Here is an 18,927-nt window from a genome sequence, read left to right as displayed (position 1 = left end):
ACTGTTGGGGTTAAACCGCTTGCGAGTAGCAGAACCAGAATTTAAATCTGCCTTCCTGATTCCAAACCCATGAAGGGAGGCTGAGCAAGGGTCCTGGAGTCCTGGAACACAGGATTCTCAGTGCTCAGACTAGAAACATCGGCAAATGAGGTGCTTGTTACTCCCAGCACCGAGGTGGTGCTCATTACTGGGATCAGTCGCAGAGGAGTTTCCCTGGGTGATCGCCATACGTAGGCACACTGAAGCCTCCAAGCCCACAAAACCCGGGGCGGTCTGGGAGCTGAACAGGAAAGCTAGGAGATCAAGTTCTTTGGGGTTCCCAGTATGAACGTAGCCCCATTCATTGGCCCAGTTTGCACTGATGGACCAAGAGGCAGGATTCTTGGAATGGGGGCATTTGTAGTTTTCCACTCTTGATGCAACATGTTGCTACACTCTTACGCTCGCAGGCGGGCATAGTCTTGGGAAAGGCCGGGTCGGCTTCGGAGGATTTCACCCACTCCACCCCACCCCCTCCCAAACTTTCTAAGACCAGTCCTCGTGCCTCTGGGGACCGTAGATGACCACCAGAAATGGGGACCAGCCAGCAGAAAGCTTCTTCCTTCAAAGCCTGGGCTCCCACACAGATGTGGCTCTTTTCAGGCAAATTCTTTTGGCCCGTGTCCAAATTCCAAAGGACACTGGGTACAACTTGCAGAGGACACTGGGTACTTAAGGAATACTTTTAAAGAAAGGGAGTTGGCACACAGGAGCACGGATTGCAGGCTCTGTCAGGCTGGCTGAGGGAAAACAGAAGCGCTCATTAGGACGTCGTAGTGTCTACGCATGGTCAAGAGGTCGGTTGCTCTTTATTCAAAGGGTAAAGCCCTAGGAACATTCTGGGGTTTTTGTTTTGTTTTGTTTTGTTTTAATCCTCCCTTTTAAAAAGTGTACTGACCCAGTGAATACTCTATCCGTGGCACCTAGAAGCCCCCGTGGTGAGTGACCTGGAGAGGCCTGGTCCAGAGAAGGCAGGCAGGCTGCTTGTGGGGAAACTTCCTTCCTTCCCCCGAGCCCCGCACAGACAAAGGGGCGGGAAGCCGACCCGCGCCGCTGCGTGTCAGTCGGCCGGGTGCTTGTTTGAGATTAGTTTCTGAGACTTATTAATTAGATTCACACAGGGGACCTTGTAATCACTTAATTACGGAGGTGCTCTTTGTTCAACCGTGTCAAAAGGTGCCTTGTCATTTTTATTTCACGTTTTGTTCGAGTGTCTCTGTGACCGTGTTACAAATGAAATATCCTTCCAGAATGCGGGATCTCCTCTGGGACGGTGTCTGCTGTTGGAAATAGACATAAATAAGATACAAGCTCTCGAGTGCTCTTCATAGGGGAAGTGCTGAGAAATGAGGGCAGAGTGGGGGTGGGGAGTGGGGAACCAGAGGAGGGACTGGAGACTGAGAAGCTGGGGAGCATGGGGGGCAGGGGCCGCCACAGCAGGGCAGGGTGTGGAAGAGGGGGGGCAGGTGGGGAGGGACACACGCAGACTGAGTTACACAGGTAGAGAGCTAGAAACAGGTGGGCGGAGAGAAGACAGAGACAGACAGGCAGACTAGTAGGGACAGGTTCTTTTCCTTATGATCCTCAAACATCCCTCATCCTGCCAGTGACGCTTATACCCGTTTGCTTTTTTCTGGCTTTAAAGTTCTGTGACTCATCTATGTTTGCATGTGTGTAGACTCTTCAGGAAGTAGATTCTGGAAATCTGACGGTCTGTATAAGGAATTAGTCTCTGGACCGAGACCACACCAGCTTCAAATCCCAGCTCTGCCACCTGCTTTCTGGGTCACTCAGGAAGTGACATAATCTTTCCAGGCCTTAGTTTCTTCTTGTTCGAATAGGGATAATAACTGTTTCTAGCTCTTAGAGGATCAGGGATGGCGTAACCAGCAGTACTGGTCGTGGTTGTTGCTACTGCACTTGTAACACGATCCTGGATGTCGTGGGACCAGTTTCCCTTTGCAGGACTGTTCACAGAGCATAATGTATTTTTGCAAATAATGGAAAGGCTTGTTCTTGTCTGGGGCTTTTGGCATTGAATGTATTGTGCACGTGAGGGGAAGGTGTAGAGATGTAATACACTGGGGTAAGGGGTCCCAGTGTCCAGTCTCAATGCTGGCACAAGCCGGCAAATGTGATGAGTTTTTCTGGACCTGCTCTCAGATGGGAAACTGAGACGATAAACAAGGGGGTTTTAGGTCACAGGTGATACTGAGTCCTCTTTCGGCACGTGAGTTTTGTGACCTGGATACGAATTTACCTCTATGCGGAGTTTCTCTGGGCTTCAGATTTGCGACAAGACTGGGGGTTGCTTGTATTAGTGCCCCCGGAAGAGAGAAACATGTGTGCTGCATTGTAAATACTAAATTTAGTGATAAGGAGGTTCTCTGGGAGATGAAGAATCCAGTTCTCCCAGCAGCACCACAGTGTCAGAGACTCCTCCTCTCCACTGCAAAGGCCCTGGGGTCTGCCTGGGCCTCCAGGGGCCTTTGGACCTTTGCAGTCATGGATGTGGGATCCCTCCTCCAGGCCTGACTTCAAACCATTTCCAGCCTCTGCAGGGCATGTGGGGCTCTCTGGTCTCCATCGATGTTCTTAGCTGAGTTTTGGAATCAAAACTTCCATACATGTTCTCTCAAGGACTGGGACAAGCCCACCGAGAAACTTAGCTGGGGACAGCTTGGAGTACACGGGTTACGCTGCCTGGGCCTTATGTAAGTGTTCTCTGCCTGGGTACAGAGAAGGCGAAGCAAGAGGGCCAGCGTGGCCGGTGGTTGTAATTGGAAAGTGTGCATGAGCCCTTGGCTTCTTCCTTCAGTTTGCTGTTGATATAGGGAGGCTCATGACTGTCTGTCTGTAAGACCTGTCGTGCTGACTCAGCTGAAGTACTCTCTTGGTCCTGTGGGCCGTTGACCCACCGCTCCCCTTGAGCGTTCACAGGTGGTTTGTTCGGTGCCTACAGCGACTCTCATGGCCAGCAGCCGTCCCAGTTCCCTTAGTTTTCTCACATGCCCGGAGCCAAGCCCCGTGGCCTCTCGGTGCTCCATGTCCCTCAGTCCTGTGGGTCACACCAGAGCCTCCCAGTCCCATCGGTGGTGCTTATACTGATGCTGCTTTTTTCTCCTGCAGGTGCTCACATCATGCCGGGCCTTCCTTGTAACGGCACGGATCCCTAGCAAGGTAAGGGGCCATGCCTTTCCTCCAACATGCACGCGCACGCATGTACGCACGCACACGCGCGCGCGCGCCCCTCAGCGACGCAGACTTCCGAATGAGGCATGTGCACGCATGCGCGCGCCCCTCAGCGACGCAGACTTCCCGCATGCGGCATGCGCACGCATGCGCGCACACGCTCACTCCTCGGTGATGCGGACTTCGCGTTTGAGGCTGTGTCCGGAGTGTTCTTAGCACACCCGTGTTTTCCTTCCTTCTCCCCCAGAAAGCACCTCAGCGTTGCGATGACGAATAGCTTTTACTCCATCATTTTTCCTCTTCTCGTTTAAAAGCATCCCGTGAAAAGCGGGGAAGCACTGTGCTCCATATCCCCGACCACGAAACCACTCTATTCTTGAAAGGATCGATTTAATTTCGTCAGAGACAAGCTCACTGTTTGCTAGTCCAGGGCTCAGGGTGCCTGCTGCCTCCCCCCCCCCCCCCGATGATAACAAATGCTAAATTTTATGATGTTTCTCCGAGGAATGCGACTCTTGGTCCCCGCCCCCTTTGGTCATGTGAAGTGAGTCTGTTTCTAATGTGTCCTAAATGAAATCAATTATGGGGATGGTGTTGGGCTACGTTGCCTATATAGTAAAACACCCCAAGGCAGGCTATAAGGAAGTGACTGAACCATTATCCCACTGGTGAAAAATTAATTGCAGAAGGAAATTTTATGGGCTTGAGAAATAGTCAAGTACCCTATTGAGTAGAAGGCCCCTGAATAATGTTTCCCCTAATTAAAAATGTTCTGATGTGGAAAGGCAGCTTATCTTTGGGGCAGTCGCCACCCCGCTTCTGCTGGGTGATCCCATACTGCCCCCTCCCTTGCGATGCCCGCAGACTGGCTTTGTCCTGTGATGTGCATCGTGCATAGTTCGGGCATTGGTTCTGATTTCATATCTCGTCAGTGTCACAGATAGAGAAAAGCAGTTTTCTTCCAAAGTGATGTGTGTTCACGTTGCCCCCTTACACCAGGCTGGTTTTCATGTGCCGCAGCACACCTTGGCTGGGAAGCGAGACCTGTGTCGATGGCACTAATTTCCCGGGGAAATAATTATACTCAGAAGAGTACTATACAGTAGGTACTGACTATGGCCTAAACGTCTTCTCTTTTTTGGGGCAGTGATGGAACACTTTTTCTTTGGTATTTATGTTAAATGTATCACACATGCAGTCAGATGTAAAAAATAGAAATGTCCATCTCTGGGATGAACCCACAAAGTAAATACTTTTGCAGTCACGCCCAGTGAAGAAATAGAAATTTGCTCTCGCCCCTGAAGGCCCCAGCTCCGCTTTGCGGGCAGGAGTGGGTAATTATCAGATCAGGCACGGACCCACGGAGAAGCTGGGTTGAAGAATCTCCCCCCGCCTTCTGCCTGGACTTCCCTTTTGGCTCCTTGTTTCCTTGACAAACTTGAGAGCCTCGCCAAATGTCTCCAGGCTTTCCTGCTCCCTGACACTTTGCTTCTCTCAGTGACAGCCCCAGGTGCCATGGAAACGTCTTAATTGACCTCCAACTAACCTCCCTCGGCCAGATTGATCACAGGTACCTGTGCCATGCCGCACGGTGCGGACTCATGCCAGCTGGTTTTCATAGCTGCTGGGCGGTGAGAGCACCCGCCTGTTCACACCTGCTCCCACCAGTTGAATGAGTGCCCACTGAGGTTCAGTGGTTTGTTTCCAAACCTATTCATAGCAGCTGTAATGACAGCAGTACATTTATTTAATTAAAGGTATTTCACATAGCAGTGAAATAGGCTGCAAAAAGAGAGAGTATCTGTGCAATACTAAATATTGGTAAAGGTGAATTATGGAAAAAGAAATTACTGTCTTGTTAAGGACCAGACAGTTGTTAAAGGCTGAGGTGGTGGGGAGCATAATAATTCAGTAAAATTATACCCTCAAGTTGCTTTGCAAGTGTCTTCAAATTCTCCATTGTGTTTATTATTATTTATTTTTAAAGATTTATTTATTTGAGAGAGAGAGGGAGTGGTGGGACATGGAAGAGCAGAGGCAAAGGGAGAGAGTGAGAATCACAGGCAGGCTCCCCGCTGAGCACGGAGCCCAACGTGGGGCTCGATCCCATGACCCCGAGATCATGACCCGAGCTGAGATCAAGAGTTGGGCACTCAACTGACTGAGCCACCCGGGCACCCCCTCACTCCGTTTTGGAGAGACTTAAATTGGATGGCAGGCGCCCTACATTTGCAGGCGCGGCCCCCAGAGGATGCAGTTGCCAGGCTAGCCAGTAGGCTCTACTCAAAGAGGAAACGTGGTCACTCTGTCAAAGGCTAGCCACTGAAACAATGTAAGTTTTGCTTCAAACTAACTGAAGGTAGGTATGAATACTGTTTAGAAAATGATTTCCTGCTTGAGGTGACTTTTTGAAACCCAGCCAAGCATCAGTCTTGATAATAATGGTAGGTAAGAAGACTTCTACTCGAATAGAATGTTTAAAATGGGCCTCCAGTGCCGCATTTGACTCTGGGAGGACAAGAGAGTTATTTCCTTCTTCTTTCCAGTTCCAGTCCTGGCACATACTAGACCTTCCATATGCGTCTGTGGGTTGACTAAGTGAATAATGAAAGAATAACTTTTCTACCTCTGGCCCTCAGCACCAGACATCAAGATAGTTAGCTGGAGATTCAGGGGTTCTCCGTTATAAGGTTTATCCTACCAAATGCATAGGGTACAGCATAACACCCAGGGGCACAAATAAGGGTCTTGTGGGTTTGGTTCCCTCAAAGGTACTTTTCCCCTTACCTTTCTAGTTTGAGGGCAAAGAGTTCAAATAAACTGATCTAACTCAGTCTCCTCTAACAGGTGTGCTGGGATTGTTTGCTGTAGTCAGATGAAAGACTGCAAAATTGGGGGAAAGATTAGTGGCTGTTGTCCAGGAAAAATACGAAAAGTGTGGGACTGGAGCTATTTTGAAGGGGGAAAAAAATGCTGATTATAAGGGAAGAGAGAAAGGATCACTTATTAAAATGGGAAGGAAATAAATCATTTATCTGCCCACAGAGATAAAATTTTTATATTACTGTGTGTTTCATTTAACCACAGTTTAAAATTCCTACATGTTGTATTTTTCTAAATCCATTCAAAATAGGCATTTTTTTTGAAAGATGGAGAAAGAATGACTATGATTCCACTAAGTGGCCAGAGTGTCACCCAAAGAGGTAAGGGTTTAGAGAGAAGAGAAAACCAGCATCGTCATCTTGATGGGACTTTCTGGAGCAAAATTTTGAAATAGGAGAGCATTCATTTCATACACATTCATCTCTCAATGAAGTACTAGAGTAGACGTGTAAGAACTTTCCATTGAGTTTGTCTTTTGATGAAGTTTAAACAGTCAGACTTCTAGCTTCCTTTCAGCCCTTTAGTAAAGTGAAGAATACTTTTTCTGAAAGACGGTAATCAAGGTCATATCTTCCTGCAGGAATGGAGACGGTAAGCCCGCCCGCCTTCCGAAGACACCCAGAACCTCGTTTGGCTCTCAGGCTGTTTGTAATTGTAGCATTTTCACCGTGAAGTCTAGGTTTTGCCACCCTCATTCATTACAGGTTTTTATTTCAATTGCAGCTCGAGTTAACCTTCAGTTACCTGGAGATTCATGGTGTCATGTGCTACAAGTCCGCTCAGGTACGTGCCAACAGCAGCAGCTTGCGTGTCCCGACGGCAGGGCCCTAACCTCTCTTGGGTTTCTGAAACTGGGAAACTCCTGTCTGGTTTCACTGTTGAAATCCTCTGAGATAATGTAGGAAAACCAGATTAGGGAAAATGAAGTTTCTGAATGAGAGCCTGCACAGGGGGCTGGGTGGGTCGGGGCTGGGAATGTGTTGTTCTCGGAAGGTAAACACATTCTGCGGAACTCAGTCTGAGAAGGAACCATGAGCTCTTACGTGAGCTGGGGATGTAAACATGAGATTTTGTACAACAAGGTTTAGTGTTAAAATCTTGTAGCTATTATGCAATAGTATCTAATAAGGTCTTTCTGGGAATATAGTGATGCATGAAATTTTATTGGTATTAATAAAATGTGGATTTTTATTTTATTTTTTAAAGATTTATTTATTATTTTAGAGAGAGAGAGAGAGAGAGAGAGAAAGCGCATGGTGGGAAGATACAGAGGGAGAGGGAGAGAGAGAATCTGAAGCAGATTCCCTATTGAGAACAGAGCCTGATACGGGCCTTGAGGTAGGGCTCCACGTGGGGCTTGATCTCACGACCCTGGGATCATGACCTGAGCCAAAATCAAGAGTTGGACGCTTAACCACCTGAGCCACCCAGGTGTCCCTAAGATGCAGATTTTTGAAAACAGCTTTATTGAGCGATAATAAGTAATATGCCAGAAACTGAAGTGTACAGTGTGGTTAAGCTTTGACGTATGCGTGCTGTGAAACCATTACCATAGTCGAGATACCAGACTTAGTCCTCATCGCACGGTCTCCTCATATCGCCCAGGCAGCACTCCCTCTTGCTCTCCTCACCTGTAGGCGTCAGCTCCCTGCCGCTGGAGATGAGTCTGATACTTTATTGCCTGCCTTCTTTCATCAGAATAATTGTTTTGGGATCGATTTATTTTGTTGCATGTTTCAATAGTTCCTTTTTATTGTTGAGTAGTGTTCCACTGTGTTCTGTTCTGTCCCAGTGTGTCCCGCTGCGTCCCGCTCTGTCCCCGCCTGTTCTGTTGTATTCCACTGTGGGCTCTACCACAGCTGCCTTATCCCTTCACCTGGTGGGGGACAGTTGGGTTGTTTGTGTTGTGGACCAAGACCAGCAAAGCTGCTGCTACAAATCTTTATGTACAAATCTTTGATTGGACAGAGGCTTTCATTTCCCATGGGTAGATATCTCAGAATGGAATGGCTGAAGTGTATGGTGGGCACATGTTTAACTTTTTTTTTTCTTCAAGATTTTATTTACTTATTTAACAGAGATCACAAGTAGACAGAGAGGCAGTCAGAGAGAGGAAGGGAAGCAGGCTCCCCGCGGAGCAGAGAGCCCGATGCGGGGCTCGATCCCAGGACCCTGGGATCATGACCCGAGCCGAAGGCAGAGGCTTTAACCCACTGAGCCACCCAGGTGCCCCCATGTTTAACTTTTTTTTTTTTTAAGATTTTTTTTTAAAAATTTATTTATGTAACAGAGAGAGAGAGAGAGAGCGCACAAGTAGGCAGAGAGGCAGGCGGGGGGGGGGGGGCGAAGCAGGCTCCCCGCGGAGCAGAGAGCCCGATACGGGGCTCGATCTCAGGACTCTGAGATCATGACCTGAGCCGAAGGCAGAGGCTTAACACACTGAGCCACCCAGGCGCCCATGTACTTTTCCCTTTAAAAAAAGTCTTTGTCACTTTCTGTGTTAGAGTGATCATAGAATTAATCCTTCCTCTTTGGTTTTTTAGAAAAATTTAGAATAACCAACTCTTTAAATGTGTGGTTGAATTGAGCAGGGATGCCATCAGGGCCTGGAGTTTCTTCTTTGGGAAGGTTTTTAATGAAAAATTCTATTTCTTTAATAGATATGGATGCATTTATATGTTTCTTCTTGAGTGAGCTGTGGTGGTTTGTGTCTTTTAAGAAATTTACCCGTTTCATCTCAGTTGTCAGATTTACTGATGCGACGTGGTTCATAGTATCCCCTTGTTATGCTTTCAGGAGCTCTAGAACGTCATTCCTCTTACTGATCCGTTATTTCTTCTACCTGCCCTCCTACCTACCAGTCTGATTAGACGTTTATCAAGTCTGTTGATCTTCTCCAAGCACTTGTTTTGGTTTTGTTGAATTTCTCTATTGATTTTATTGGTTTTGCTTCCTATTTCCTCGATTCTTGCTCTGATCTTTACTGTTTCCTTCATTCTACTTTTCGTTTTTAAAACTATGAAGAGAATGTGTGTCTGTGTCTGCACACGCGTGTGTGCGTGTGGTCTGTTGATGACTTTCTTAAAAGTTGTCAGAACTGTCATTTTACGTTGATCGAGGTTAACATACCAATCCTTGGAACTTTTCCATAGTTCATCTGAGAGCAGTGTTTATCCTGTGTGTTTAGCATTCTTTAGACACTGGAGTTTGGAAGGAAAATTACAGCACCATATGTTTGCCCAAATGGCAGACATATGCCGGAGTGATGGTTACTCACGAGTGATGACATCACCGGGGCCTTCTTGACGGTCTTCATTCTGGGATGTTTATGTTTACGATGTCAGGGTTGTGATCAGGCAAAAGGGCACCACTGAGATGCTAATGCCAAGGTTATATTCAAAGTATGATTTGGCTGTGGGGTTTAATTATGAGAAAGGATGTTGGGACAGCGAGACTGGTTTCCCCGTGTGGATGCTGGTGCTGGTCTGGTCTAGGGACACTGTAGTCCCATCCCTTCTGTCTGTCTGGCATTCAGAGGAGCTCAGGTGGTATCAGGCCCATGGGGCTGTTGGCCCGGGGAGAATAGGAGGAGGGGTGTATATAGTGTTGTGTCAGCGTAGTCTGGACCTTGGGGATGAAGGGACAGTGGGACAGTGGGGCCTCTTCCACAGAGGGGCCTGTGATGCTGGGCTCTTCGCAGCACTCAAATTCTGATATTTCAGAAGTTTCTGTGGTGCTGTTTAGAAACACTGGTACCTCAGCAGTACCCCCGCCCTGTCACACCCCCCCACACACGCACATGCACACAGCGGGTAGGACTCAGTGTGTCTGGGGCAGGCATTTGAGTCTCATATTCTAGAGGTTGAGAAATAGTAACCCGGGTAACCGGGACCTTTGATGTGTGGTTTCTCCAATGTTCTCTAACATGAGGATGATAGTATCTGCCTGTGGCACTCACAGTTCCCCCTTGATGGAGACGTGCTTTTTTTTTCTGCTTTTTTTTTTTAAGATTTTATTTATTTGTCAGAGAGAGAGAGCACACAAACAGGGAGAGCAGCAGGCAGAGGGAGAAGCAGGCTCCGCGCTGAGCAGGGAACCCCATCTGGGGCTTGATCCCGGGACTCCGGGATCATGACCTGAGCCCAAGGCAGATACTTAACCCACTGAGCCTCCCAGGCATCCCATCCCCATTTTCTTCTAATGTTCTCTGGGATTGATTCACTTTTAATCACTATTTAATTAGAGCTTTGTCAACTCAGATCACGTGCCTGGGACCCTCACACTTTCTCGTGTGTGAGTGAGAGAGGTGCATTGTGTTACTGAGTTGGTGAGATGTGGCATTTACTGCTGTTCTCTTTCCTCCTCCCTGTGGGAATGTGAGAGACCTTTATCTTATTTTCCAAATCTCATTGCCGTGGTACTTTTTGGCATCCAGGTTCTGTGGAAATTCTGTTGTCCGTTCGTGGTCAGTACAGTGAGACCAACCATTATACGGTTTTATAGTTACAGAATCTTTGGACAATTTCTTGTACAACCAAAACATCTTTTTTTTTTTTTTTAATTATAAGGTTAATTGTTTGCTGTGTCATAGGATGATTTTGGCAAACCCATGGCTGTTTCTGCTAGAAGAACGAAAAAGACTCGACAGATCTGTTGGCTGACATTTATTTAAAAGTGCTTGTGTGTAGCCAGGTTGTTTTACCTTAAAGAAAGGAGGCAGGGTAGGGTTGGAAATTTGAATCTTACATAAGATACTGCTGATGATTATTTTATTTTTATTATTTTAGATTTTATTTAATTATTCAATTATTATTATTTTATTTAAATAAGATACTGCCGATTATTGTCTTAAATGTGTACTGGAGGTCATGGGCTCTGTCTTGCTAGGTGGCAAAGCCAGAATTGGCGCATGCATTTGGTTTTTCAGTAGCCACAATAGGAGGGACAGAGGCATATGAGAAGGAGTTCTTTGTCGTGGCGGAAGGTTTGCTGTAGAGTGTCCCCCGGATCTCTCTGTGGCAATTTTTCCATCAGCCCGAGGTGATGACATATTCTTCGGGGCTGTGAGCTGCCTTCGTGTCAGCTTGAATCTGAAGGCCTCCTTTCTTCCCCTTCACCTGTCACCTTTTTTTCTTCCCTGTCATTCTATTCAATCCTGTGCAATTAAGGATGATTAGGTGTTAAGATGAAGCAGAATTAGAATAAGCTAATTACTAATTGCTCACACCCAAACCGTGAACGGAATAGATAGATGCGGTAGATGGGAGGAAAGTACAAGTGCCCCGTAGTGAAAATATAATTACTCACGGTGGGAATGTTGGGGGCGGGGCGCGGGGCACCGACACAGTGGCCGCGTCCCAGAGCATCTGGCTTCTTTAAAACACAAATGCGCACAGATGCATGCACGTGGGACCTCACAGCGTAGCTGTAAGAGCCTCTTTAATTTGCTGAAGATACTTCGTTGGGACGTCCTGGGGTTGAACAGTAAATAACCTCCAGGTGCAGCCATTCTTGCTGCCTTTTGGGGGAGAAATATTCCTTGGGCCACCTTCTAGAAGACCAGACCAGAGCATGAAAATTAGGATTGAAAAAAAATTTTTTTTTAATATGGAGACCCAACTAACTGACACAGAGGTGATAGGTGTTGAGAGAGACCTCTGGGGTGCTTGTGGATCATTTAAGTCTTTTTCTTTGATCTCATCATTTTGGCAAATAAGTTGCATTCCTTTTCCTTTTTAAAATTTTTAAAAAGATTTTATTTATTTATTTGAGAGGTAGAGAGTGCAAGCAGGGGGAGCAGCAGGCAGAGGGAGAAGCAGGATCCCTGCTGAGCAGGGAGCCCGATGCAGGGCTCAATCCCAGGACCCCGGGATCATGACCTGAGTGGAAGGCAGATGCTTAACCCACTGAGCCACCCAGGCACCCCACATCACTTTTCCTTTTACTGTTAACACTTTGATAGACAGGTGATTATTTTTAATTTAGCTAATTTTAGGACAGCCTAAAACAAATCTAAGAACTGCTTTGTTAACCTAATTGGCTAGTTGCACCCTAAGTGTAGTACTTCCCCATTATGTTTTTGTACAAGTTACATACCAGCAGGGAGTAAATATCTGAGGCTATTTTGATGCAGTGAAAATCCAAAGGGATTGCATTTAACATGAATATTTTTGAGATCCAAGATAATGTGTGTGGTGTTTTTTTTTTAAGTGATGTTTGTTCTTTTTATTTGAAATGTGACCATAAACAACTAGCTGCCCTTTGCGACCTGCCCCTTTTCTCAGGTTGATTTATGCTTATTTACAGTACAAGCTCTGTGACCTCAGTGTCAACATTTTTGGTGGCAAGCTTTGGACATTTCCCAGCAGTTAATTGGAATGATTCTTTGCTTAGCCCTGAACATGATGACCTTGTTCCTGTCGTATAATCCTTTCCAAGAAGTCTCTCTTTTTAGAAAAGTTGAAATGTTTTATAAGCATTTGATTTTTGTTACCAGACAAAAGGTTTTAACACTTCATTGAAACATCTCACAAGGGGTCTTGTTTTTAGAACATATCCCCGGCCCCCACCCCCCCGGCCGCCCAAAAAAAAGGTTGAGATGAGGTTGCCCTCGGCTACTCGCCGAAGAGGGTATGCTTGCTGCTTCTGGAGAGTAGGGATCTGACAGACTCGGTAAGACCACGCACCTCAGGACCAGACCTTGATAAAAGGAGAAGTGACGTGTGCATGGGACTATCCTGTCTCCATCACACGGCCAGGGTGGGTGGGTGGGGGAGGGGGGGTCCTGTTGGAATTTTGCCTTGTTTCAGTTTCTGGATGTTTCCGACAACTGCTCCACCCTCTCCCCAAACAGTGCCTCGAGTCTTACCTAAGGTTGTTATTTTAAGGGAGTACTTCTTGAAAAGGTGGTATAATTGCGTTGGTATAGGTCAGCATGAGTGTATCGTTTAGGTGACTTCAACCCGAAAATTCAAGGCACCGTGCTGAGTACTAAGCAGCGTCCAACCCGGTTCTTGCAGATGGTGGTGGAGACCGAGAAGTGCAGCGTCTCCATGAAGATGGCGTCGCCCGAGGACGTGAGCGACGTGCTGGCCCACATCGGCACCTGCCTGCGGAGGATATTTCCTGGCCTGTCCCCAGTGTGAGTGCTCGGGGGGAGGGCGAGCAGAGCAAGGACGGCCTCCTCAGGGCCGTGAACGGGAGGGCGCCTTCCCCTCACGCGTCCTTCTCTCATACGTCCGAGGGCAAGTCCTCCCTCGGGCCCTCGTGTCTGACGTCTAGGGTTTGGCCATCCTTTCACCTCTGCCCCCAGGACTGAAGCGGAAACCTTTTTGTCCCAACTTGAGACGTACCCTAGTGGGACCAGGGGCTCACTGCTTTGCAGAAATGCATCGGGGAGAGTACTCGTGGGCAGCCAGAAGCTTCCTTTTCCTTGTCTTGTTTTGCCTCTTCGTTTTCTGAAACACACGTTAGGAAAATGAGCGAACTGTGTCTGTGCGTGCCCTCCTGTGTCTTTGCTGAGTGCTTTTCATCGGGATTCTGCGCTTGGGTGACCGAGTGTGTCCTTCGGGAGGGTGTGGGTGGTTGGGAGGGGGTTGGATGGGCGGAGGTAAGAGGCAGAGAGATGCGCTGTCAGAGAGCCCCCTAAATCGAGAGTCCCTAGTGAAAATACCTTCCCGCCGGAAGGAGATGGTGCAGAGTCTAAAAATCCCTCGCCCGGGGCTTGCTCTGTGCACGGAGGCCGCGAAGCCTCGCAGGGACGCACGAAGATGGTGAGCTGTGCGCCGTGCTGCGTGGGAGCCGGGAGGGCATCTCAGGGACTTGCCTTTCGTGGAGCGCGTTCCTCGTGATGCTCTGCCTGTGAATTAAGAGGCAAAGCAGAAAAACCTGGCCTTGTGTCCTCGAGCTTTTTGGGCGTTTGCAGGTGGCTCGGTGGGGAAGGGGCTTCCTCACGGTCTCTGGCTTTCCGAGACGTGCTCGGTTCTTCCGACAGCCCTGCGCGGGGCTCTCTCTTCTCCGCCTCCCGCCAGCACCGGGGGCGGGGGCTGGACTGTGCTTTCTGGCTGTTCCCCCGGGGCTTCCTCCCGTCCACGGGCTTGGGCTCCTCGCGCTTCCCTGAGTGTCTGACTAGCTGGTTGCAGAGGGAGTAGAGTGTCCAGTGGCCTCATTCCATGGCACGGAGGGGATGAGGGGGGCTGCCGCCCAGCTCCTGCCTGCCTGGAATTTCCAGGTATGAAGCCTTAAAGGCAAGCTCCTGCAGTGTGCAACCCTACACCCACGTGTGTGTGTGCATGGGAGGCGCGGGTGCAGGGATGCGGGGCAAAGTGAGGCATGATGAGCGGTGAGGGGGAAATGCCCAGAGGGAGAGCGTTCTTAAAGCCACCAGAGAACTATCTGGGGTGATCGCGGGTCAGCAATTACTACAGCCTGTCCTCCCTTAAAGGACATTTACTAACGTGACTTTGTACATGAGCTTCCTTGTAACGCCCGCCGTCTCATCCCAAATCAGCACTGATGAGATCAGATTATTACACTCAGCCTTATTTAGCAAGGCCTCATACGACCCTCAGAACAACATGCAGAATCGCTACTTTCTTTAAAATAGTTTTATTTGCCTATCATTCTAGGAGTTTGGAGGGAATTGCCAGTTTTTGGCTTGAATTTTCCCATTTTTCTTCCCAGAGGAAATGGTCTAAGGAAAGTGTCGGCACTCTTCTCTTCCATTTAACTCCTTGTTGAAAGGTTCAGGCAGCAAATATGAATGAAGCATTGAATAATGAGCTCCATTTCCAGGGAGGCCTTCGCTGTGTATATGTTAGTTTCTAAATTCAAAGCCTCCACCTGACCCCTTCTGTGTCCCGGCTACACAAGGACGTCCCCAGGCACCTGACACGCAGTACGTCCCAGCAACTCAGCAGGTCCCCCCTCAAATCTGCCCGTGTTTGACACTGCGTCTCAGTGGCTCATCAGTGCACAGTCTCTCATTCAGTCTCACAGTCAGACCCTTTCCATGCCTGTCTGCTGGTCTGCCCCTCATCTGACTTCTCCTCTCCACTGCCATGGTTCAGAGGGTCTCAGTCTCCTAGGGCAGCATCGTCTTCGCTGCTGTCTCAGTCTCCCGTCCTCGCAACAGGTCTTGCACGTGGCGACCGGAATTACGCAGTTGCGTCGATGCCTTGTAGGCTGGCGCGGCCGACCACTGCCGTCTGGACCCGTGATCCAGCCTGTCCTCGAGCGCGTCAGCCTCTCCTGTCCTCAGCTGAGAACAGAGAACGTTTCCTTCTCAGGCCTCTGCTTGTGCTGTGTCGCCTGCCTGGGCCAGGGTTGGAGTCTTGGAGGGGCTGAGAGAGAACCAGGGCGGCTGGAGAATGGGAATGAGGAGAATGCAGGCGGGAGGGGATGACTGGCCTCAGAGGAGGCTGGGAGCTGGTGCGGGCCAGTGGGGCAGGGGACACAGATCCTCGTGGGAAAGAGCGCGCAGGTCAGCACTAGCTCGCTAGGAAGCCCCTGCCGGTTGCAAGTAGGGATGTGACCTGATTCGTAATGCGATTTACAAAGATTACTTTTGCCACTGGGGAGAGCAGAGTGGAAGAGGAAGGGCAGGAGGGGAGAGCAGGTTAGAGCACGGGTGGGGAGCTCGGGGAGGAAGGGCTGCGGCCGTGACATTAGAGACAAGGGTGGGAGGTAGAAGGTGGAAGATATATTCTGGGTCCAGGGCTGGCTGGTGGATTTGGTACGTGGGTGACAGCGGTAAGGAAAGGGAGGACCAAGGATGGCTCCTAGGCTTCCGGTTTAATAACTCAGTGACTTGTGCTACCTTGCAGGGAGGTGGAGAGGGCCGAGGGGAGGTGTGGGGGCAAGTTTTAATTGGGGGGGGGAGAAACACCCAAGCATTCTGTGTCTGGTGTGCTAACCTCGAGATCTAGGACACGGGGGGATGTCAGATCAGCAGGTATATATGTGGTATGTGGGGTTGGAGCTTAGGGGAAAGGTCCGGGTCTGGAGACGTCGCAAATGTCGGCGTCATTAGTGTAGAGTCTTACTTGCACAACTGTTTGGAGATCATCCAGGGAGAGATGTGCACCCAGAGAGACGGTATCTCGAGAATGATGACAAGTAGAAGAGGAAGAGCCATGAAGGGAGTCAGACAGGATTCCTGGGGAAAACCAGGGCCTGGGAGGGGCCTCTGAAGCAGGGAGCGGGTGACCGCCGAATGTTCTGGGCACGGACCATGCCCCGGGTGGAGGGCTGTCCGGGGAACCGGGCGCGGTGAAGCGCAGTCCCAGGGTTGTGGTGGGGAGAGGCGGCCGCCATGCTGCTGGGATGGGCTCCGAAGGGAGGAGGTGGCACCCGCGGGAAACTTGGTAGAGACGTTCAGCTGTGAATGGGGACCGAGAAGTGGGAAGTAACGAGAGAGGTCCGATTTTTGTGTGCATGCGGAATGGGAGATAGTAAAGCACACAGCTGTGACGGGGGGATGCTCTCGTAGAGAGAGATTGTTGCTGGAGATCGCGGTAATAAATCCACAATATCCTTGAGAAGGGATTGAGCCTTGAAGCCTTGAGCAAAGGCTGTGTTTTTTTATTCATCTGAAATCCCTAGTCCTTGGCACATACCAGATACTCACTGAGGTTCCTCATGCTTATCATGTGCCCAGTGCACCGGTTGGGCGGTATGACGTGGGAGCCGATGGACATTGGAAGACCGTAGCCCGGCCTTGCAACCACAGGCGCGTGGGCCAAGGCGACACAAAGCCGATGAGTGGGTGACAGGGCCTACGGAGGAGGTGGACGGGTGTGGCTGGCTGAGCGGAGCTCCGTCTGAGAAGCGGGGAGAGACTCGGGCGGGGGTGGAGGGGGAGGCTGGGGAAGGCAGAGGCAGTCCAGATGAAGCCACCCACCCAAGAAGGGAGACTGATTTAGAATTTGACCTGGCAGAGAACTTAAATAACGTAAACATACTTGACTTTTACTCACTTTCCTACCCACCGTGCGCAGTTAGCTTGTCAAAATAAACCTGTACTATTTTGTGACTTGCACGTTCTGCCTTTCCTCTGGAAGTTCCTTAGGTTGTGTTATGTGATTTTAGCAGGGGAAATGCATAATAACATTGGTGCTGGTTATCGACCAGCGAGGGGGGAGAGGCGGGTCTTCAGATCCTTTCCTCTCCATCCCTCGTGTTGCCTCAGGTTAAGGCGGTCAGCAGGGGAAATATTTCCTTGACATAGATATTGGAGAACATGTCCCCAGTCATGTCACACATCCCACTCATAGTAAGTTGGAGAATAGGAAACTATATTTGATATAATACCATATGTTGACTAACTGGAATTAAAACAAAAATGTAAAAAAGAAACCATATTTGGAATCTTCAGCCTGGTTTGGGTCATTTGTCTCATCAGATACATTACCTGGGCCTGTGATGGGCACCTCGGTCCCCTGCCCTCATCTCCTCTCTTGCTGAGAGCTGCCAGGGCCAGGTGGAGAGGGAAGCATCTGATGAGCGGACGTCAGGAACCAGGACAATCCAGGGGACACACAGGGCCAGGACAAGTCTCCGCTCAGATAATCAGTTCTTGGATAGTCCAAGTTTGACTGCCTAGAAATGAAACTGTATTTGCAAAGATCTGAATTTCTGGTTTTACCCAAATATAAATTTTGAAAATGATATCCATGATCAAAATCAAACTTATAAAAACAGGATGTAAATAATCTACAATGTATAACCAGTCCTCTTGATTACAGTCAAGAGAATGCAGGTAGGAAAAAAATGAGGAATTTTAATAAAAATTAATAGTCCCACCAGGATCCACTCTTCACCTCCCCCTTCCCCCCCCGCCCCATACCTATATGCTAGGATATTTATCGCTTCCTCTTTCCTTCCTTTAGAAAATGACGTTTCCCTCCCCTCTTTAAATAAGGAAAATTTATTTCAAAATACGGTGCACATTTAAAGGTGCGAGAAGAAAATGTAAGTTAAAAAAGTCGAATCATTGTTAGCCTTGTGTTGTGATCACTCTCATCTTTGCTGTGCGAAAGTGGGTGTCCTCGGAGGCCCGGCCTCCGAGAGGGTGACGCTGAGTTGCTCGGGAAATATCTGTAGGAAATGTTGTTTCATCCGTTTTCCCCGAGGCATCCGCGTGGCGCTCCTCTTCAGGGGGCTGTGGTGTCGTGGCCTCCAGCCTTGCTAGTATCAAGAACCTTGGCTGTTCTCCAGAACCAAGTGGGGTTCTTTTCTTTTTCTTTTTCTTTTTTTTTTCTTTTAAACGTCAAATTAAGTCATCAGGACACGGTAGACTTCATTTAGAAAGCGTTCGCTGAAGGACTTCCTCGGGCATACGTACGCGAGTGAGATGTTTCCTGCTCCTCGGGAGTTTCCAGTCTGAAGGCGGCGTAAGAAAGTTCCACAAACAGTACAGGGAAGGGAGAGAGGATCCTCCGATTTCAGAGAACGGAAAGTCACATCTAACTTGAGATGCCGGGAAAATAATGTGCGATTTGTAGTAGCTTTCCTTCTTTTTTGGAGGGGGGCGGGCTTTTGTGGAAGGTGGGTCGGGAGCGTTCTGTGGGGAAGTGGCGGGAGCAGGTGCCTTTGGGAGAGACGTGTCTGCCTGGCAAAGCCTGAATTGGGAGCCTGCAGATGTCACTGTGAGCGAAAGCCTCAAGGAGGGCTACTGCGGACAACAAAGGCTCTGGAATGTTAGAATAAAACGGTAGTCACACTTGAGGGAGCAGCGGTCCTCGGTGCTGCTTATGAACGTGTGTGGAGAGAGACGTGCCACTGGAAGGTGTCAGGTTGTCGGGGTGCTTTGGT

At 48.9% G+C, this 18,927-nt stretch overlaps 1 protein-coding gene across 1 annotated transcript in view; it reads left to right on the top strand.

Moving 5' to 3' along the window:
• Nucleotides 1-18,927, top strand: part of CARMIL1 (capping protein regulator and myosin 1 linker 1) — a gene marked incomplete at its 5' end in the record, with an annotated part of 293,134 nt that overhangs the window by 104,212 nt on the left and 169,995 nt on the right. Inside the window, 3 exons of the mRNA XM_080805968.1 lie at nt 3,169-3,219; nt 6,838-6,897; nt 13,134-13,255. Coding sequence (XP_080662094.1) covers nt 3,169-3,219; nt 6,838-6,897; nt 13,134-13,255 — 233 coding nt within the window. The remainder of the gene's footprint in view (nt 1-3,168; nt 3,220-6,837; nt 6,898-13,133; nt 13,256-18,927) is intronic.

This window comes from Martes martes (genome assembly GCF_963455335.1).
Source record: "Martes martes genome assembly, chromosome: 6".
Lineage (NCBI taxonomy): Eukaryota > Metazoa > Chordata > Mammalia > Carnivora > Mustelidae > Martes > Martes martes.
Note: the sequence above shows the minus strand (reverse complement) of the source record. Positions and strands in the feature narration are given on the sequence as shown.